Here is a 5,463-nt window from a genome sequence, read left to right as displayed (position 1 = left end):
CTGCTATTTATAGAGTCTTGGCGTCACCCCCTGGATGCGTCCCCTAATGGGTCTAAACACGATACACGGTCCAACGGACCAAAAGACGGTATCGCAGCAACCTGGCAGATTCTGGACGCTGACGTGTTTCGACGATTTTCGTTGATTCCGAAGGTCTTTTGACGTGAAACCACTTGGATTGGCTTCCTTATTAAATTAGCTTTCCAACCAGACTTGGATCGTTGAAAACGGAGTCCGGATGCGTCCTGGGTGATCAGTTTAAGGCAGACTGGTCCTGAAGTCCGAGGCAGACTCGAACTTAATTTGCTTTGAGCCTCCAACTCGAGGACTCAAACCAAATTAGCCTTAAGTCTCCTTCTTGACTTGTACGCCCTTGCTGGTCTCCTGCCCTCCTAACCATGCGCCATGATCGTAAGCATGGTTGTCATGTCCTCGTCAGTTCCACCACCGTGGCGGGAGTTGGACCTGAACATTGCTCCTGGGACGTCATCACGCTCACATGTGAGGGACGTGGAGCGGCCCAAGGGGCACAGCGAGCACTGCAGCGGGATCATGGATCCCGACCGCAGTTCTGCGTGGAGGTACGTGCTTTAAAACCCCGCCTGATTCGTTGTTTCAGCCCGATTTTGTTCCCCGCTCGTCGCCTTTTCCTAAGCTCGAGTTTTCGAAGTTTGATGGCTCGAATCCGCGCTTATGGCAAGATCATTGTACCATGTTTTTCGAGGTATATGCTGTGCATCCTTCGCTGAAGACCCGCTTTGCGGCTTTGAACTTTGTCGGCTTCGCGAAGACATGGTTGCACACGGTGGAGCGGTGCGAACGCATTACTGAGTGGCCCACTCTTTGCAAGTTGGTGATGGGGCGTTTCGACAAAGACCAGTACCCATTGATTCTCAAGCAATTTGAAGCCACGGTTCAGACTGCCTCTGTGGCTGAATTCATAACAGAGTTTGAGCAAGCTGCCCATAGTTTGCTGCTATACAATCCAAACTATGATGAAACATACTTTGTCACGAGGTTTCTTGCAGGCCTCAAGGAGGAAATTCGTGCTGGTATTGTGCTGCATAGGCCACCTGATGTCGATACAGCGAGCGCCTTGGCTCTTCTGCAGGAGGCTGAGCTCGGCAAGTCTAAGGGCAGACCTCAGGTGAAAGATGGTTACAAGAGCTCATTTAAGGCATTTGGTGACAAGGTGAGGACAGGTGAGGCTGAGAAACCCAAGCCACAGTCTCTGTTACCTGAGCAAGAGGACAAGTTGACAACACTTAAGAGTTTCAGACGCCGAAATGGGCTGTGTTTAAAATGTCGTAACAAATGGAGCAAAGATCATGAGTGCCCCCCTCAAGTGCCTTTGCATGTCATTGAGGAGCTGTTGGATGCCCTGGAAACCATAGGAGTGGATGATTCTGAGCCTGATTGTGAAGTTCTGGAGGAAACAGTAATGGCAGTTGGTCATGCCACTCTTTCAGATCAAGCTAAAAGAAGAACTATGAAACTGTGTGGACAGATTGGGGGCAAGGAGGTGCTGATCTTGGTGGATTCTGGTAGTGTGGCCTCTTTTATCAGCACTCAGTTGGCAGATAGTCTCCAGTTACAGTCTGTCCAATGCAATCAAGCCAACTTTGTGACTGCAGATGGCAGTCCCATAGTCTGCAGTAGACAGGTTCAAAATTTGAAGTGGAAGGTGCAGGGCCATTATTTTATGACCACAGTGGGGATTCTTCCACTCAAGTGCTTTGATATGGTGTTGGGAGAAGATTGGCTTGAAGAATGCAGCCCAATGTGGGTGCATTGGTCTAACAAAATCATGAGGTTCACCTATCAAGGGAAAAGGATTGAGCTATATGGGGTCATGCATCAGGTTGATCAGTGTACTGCTATTTCTGCTCACTGTTTGCAAGGATTGTTTACAAAGGAAGCTGTTCAGTTTTGTCTACAGCTGAAACTGGAAATGCCCCAAACACAGTTGACAGCTGCATCACAGGAACTGCATTCTATCAGTTTATCTGATTCAGTTGAGGTACCAGTTGAGGTCAGGGAGCTCCTTAGCACTTATGAGGATCTCTTTCAGGAACCCAATGCTTTGCCACCACAGAGATCTTTCGACCATCACATACAACTGTTACCAGGAGCTCCACCTGTCAGCATCAGGCCATACAAGTACTCACCTGCTCAAAAGGATGAGAAAGAAAAACAGTTGGCTGAAATGCTCAAGAATGGAATTATCAAACCAAGCCAAAGCCCCTATGCTTCTCCAGTACTATTGGTAAAAAAAAAGATGGCTCATGGAGGTTTTGTGTGGTTTATAGGCATCTTAATGCTCAAACAGTAAAAAACAAGCATCCCATGCCTATATTTGATGAACTTATTGATGAATTGGCTGGAGCTCAATGGTTTTCTAAGTTGGATTTTAGAGCTGGTTATCATCAGATTTGTATTCATCCAGAAGATACTCATAAAATAGCTTTTAAAACCCATAATGGCCTCTATGAATTCCTGGTCATGGCTTTTGGACTGACTAATGCTACTGCTACATTTCAGAGTGTGATGAGTTTCATATTTGCTGCTCTCTTAAGAAGAAGTGTCCTTGTATTCATGGATGACATTCTTATTTACTCAGCTACATTGGAGGAGCATGTGAGTTTGTTGAAACAGGTGTTTGACATTCTTAGGCAGCATCAGTTCTTCATTAAGCTATCTAAGTGCTCTTTTGCTCAGCATGAAATATTATACTTGGGTCATTGCATATCTAAGGATGGTGTAGCTACTGAAAAAGCAAAGATCTCTGCTGTGGAGCACTGGCCTATGCCAACAAATGTGAAAGAACTCAGGGGATTCTTAGGCCTCACAGGATATTACAGGAAGTTTATTAGGCACTATGGTCTGATCAGTAGGCACTTGACTAATTTGCTAGAGAAGGGAGTACCTTTTGTTTGGACTTCACAGGCCTAAGAAGCATTCACTCAGTTGAAACTTGCTCTTGTTAGTGCTCCTGTGCTGGCAATTCCTGATTTCAGTAAGCCATTTGTACTAGAAACTGATGCCAGTGAGGTGGGTTTTGGGGCTGTTCTGTTGCAAGATTCTCACCCTGTGGCATATCTGAGCAAAGTTGTGTGTCCTAAGAACCAAGCTCTGCCAACCTATGAAAAAGAATGCCTGGCTATAATTCTTGCAGTAGAGAAGTGGCGTCCTTATTTACAAAATGCTGAATTCATCATTAGAACTGATCACAAAAGCCTGCTTCACTTAACTGAGCAAAGAATCACTTCTAGAATTCAGCAGAAGGCATTGTTAAAATTGAAGGATCTCCAGTTTAAAATCATCTATAAGCAAGGAGCTCTGAATCAGGCAGCTGATGCTCTTTCCAGGTGTTATTCTCCACAATCTATTATGGCTGTCTCTTTTGCTAACCCTGACTGGTTGGACAGAGTGAAGTTGGGGTATAGTGATGACCCCCTTGCTATGCAGATGCTATCTAACCCAACTGGAGATTATTCTGTCACTGATGGAATCATTAGACATCAGGGAAGAATATGGTTGGGATCAAATTCTCTAGCACTGCAAGCTGTTCAAAGTTCTGGAGTTGGGGGCCATTCAGGATTTCAGGCCACTTACTACCGTATCAGGCATTTATTTTCTTGGCCAGGAATGAAGGTTGCAATAGCTAAGTATGTACAAGAATGTCAGGTTTGCCAACAATCAAAGGTGGAGCATGTCAAACCTCCTGGGTTTCTGCAACCCCTGACAGTTCCCACTCAGGCATGGCAGATTGTGTGTATGGACTTCATAGAGGGTTTGCCAAAGTCCCAGAAATTTGACACTATCTTAGTGGTGATTGACAAGTATACAAAATATGGCCATTTTAGGCCTTCTGCAGTGTTTTTCCCGGAGTGAAGCTAAGAAAGGAGAGAGAGGATTTGAGCACCGCTCCTTCCACTGCAACCGGTGGTGCCAAATTTGAGTGATGCCCAGAAAAGAAGGAGCGATGCATGTACAAGCTGCGCTGCCGGCACAACAAAAAAACTAATTTGTTGGTCCGGTCTCTGCAACCATTGGTCAGTGCATTGTACCTTGTTTAGGGAGAAAGAGTGATGTACTGATTATTTTATTTGAAGAGTCACGGATGGCTGCGATGCCTTTTTCTTTCCACACTGCAGCTGTGCTAGGGCGATGCCTCGTTTCCACCGTGGCGTCTGCTTTTCTCTGAGCACCACTTGCACGCTGTGGACGGCCTTATACCTTAGGCTCACCCTTTTTCTGCTCTGACAGTTGCACAGGCTTACCTTGATTCAGTGTACAAGTTGCATGGGTTACCACAAGGAAAAGTTTCAGACTGTGATAAGATCTTCACCAGTGCTGTGTGGAAGGAACTATTTCGGATGTCTGATACTCAGCTCATGATGAGCTCGTCATATCATCCGCAGATTGATGGGCAGTCAGAACGTCTGAACCAATGCTTGGAAGGCTTTTTGCGCTGTGCGGTGAACTCTTACCCTCGACAATGGAATAAGTGGCTGTTCGTAGCTGAGCTATGGTATAATACAAGCTTTCATTCGGCCTTGGGGCGCTCACCGTTTGAAGTTCTTTATGGTCATCCACCAAGACAGTTTGGGTTATCCAATGAAATACAGTTTCACTCTCCTGACCTTGAGCAGTGGTTAACTGAACGTCACTTACTGTCTGATGTGATTCAGCATCATCTTCATCGCGCTCAACAAAGAATGAAGGCACAAGCTGATAAAGGCCGCAGTGAGCATGAGTTTTAGGTTGGTGACAGCGTGTATCTCAAGATACAGCCATATATACAGTCATCTGTAGCTCCAAGGACGAATCAGAAACTCAGTTTCAGGTATTATGGGCCCTTCCCTGTCATTGATTGTGTGGGTGCAGTTGCATACAAGCTTCAGTTACCAGCTGCTTGTCGTATTCACCCAGTGGTTCACATATCTGAATTGAAGCGACATGTACCTCCTTCAGTTCGTATTGAGGATGACATCACTCAGATTCCGGATGACCCAAATGTTCAGGATGTGCCAATCCACGCACTCCTCGGAAAGGGGTCCCGAGTAGTACATCAGATTCTGGTGCAATGGAATTCTTTGCCAGCTTCTTTAGCAACATGGGAAGAAGCCAAAGATCTCCATCAGCGGTTTCCAAAGTGTCCAGCTTGGGATCAAGCTGGTTTCTGAGGGAGGAATGTCAGGATCAAGGCCAAGAAGACGGCCAAGTCTGAAGGAAATCCGACAACAGGCGTTGAAGCTGTTCCCAGTGGCTAAATGCCTGATGTATTTGGGCCAGTCATCTTTAGTGGTTTTGTTAGTCATGGACCAAGGTAGTTGGGCCGAGCTGTAGGTCGGCAGTGACGGGGGAGTATATAACCCCGATGTAACGAACCGTGAAGGATATCGAATAACAGAATCCGTATCTGAACTCTGAACTCGTTGTTCGTCTGAACTCGCTCAT

General features: G+C 46.1%; 1 protein-coding gene across 1 annotated transcript; it reads left to right on the top strand.

Moving 5' to 3' along the window:
• Positions 1 to 398: 398 nt before the first annotated feature.
• On the top strand, positions 399 to 5,189 carry LOC136460642 (uncharacterized). The gene is made up of 7 exons (XM_066460268.1): positions 399 to 581; positions 752 to 2,266; positions 2,542 to 2,637; positions 2,719 to 2,864; positions 3,018 to 3,687; positions 4,278 to 4,476; positions 4,891 to 5,189. Exons 1-7 carry the CDS (start codon positions 399 to 401, stop codon positions 5,187 to 5,189), a joined length of 3,108 nt encoding a protein of 1,035 aa, XP_066316365.1.
• The last annotated feature ends 274 nt before the right edge of the window (positions 5,190 to 5,463 follow it).

The sequence above is a fragment of the Miscanthus floridulus genome, chromosome 1 (genome assembly GCF_019320115.1).
Source record: "Miscanthus floridulus cultivar M001 chromosome 1, ASM1932011v1, whole genome shotgun sequence".
Lineage (NCBI taxonomy): Eukaryota > Viridiplantae > Streptophyta > Magnoliopsida > Poales > Poaceae > Miscanthus > Miscanthus floridulus.
The sequence above is the reverse complement of the archived record's forward strand: the minus strand, read 5'-3'. Positions and strand labels throughout refer to the sequence as shown.

Bases quoted from the DNA above. Each gene is read 5' to 3' on its own strand.
- LOC136460642 (XM_066460268.1), top strand. From the start codon at position 399: ATGCGCCATGATCGTAAGCATGGTTGTCATGTCCTCGTCAGTTCCACC. The intron at 582-751 runs GTACGTGCTTTA...CCTTCGCTGAAG, and splicing joins GACCGCAGTTCTGCGTGGAG to ACCCGCTTTGCGGCTTTGAA. The intron at 2,865-3,017 runs GTTTATTAGGCA...TCCTGATTTCAG, and splicing joins CTCACAGGATATTACAGGAA to TAAGCCATTTGTACTAGAAA.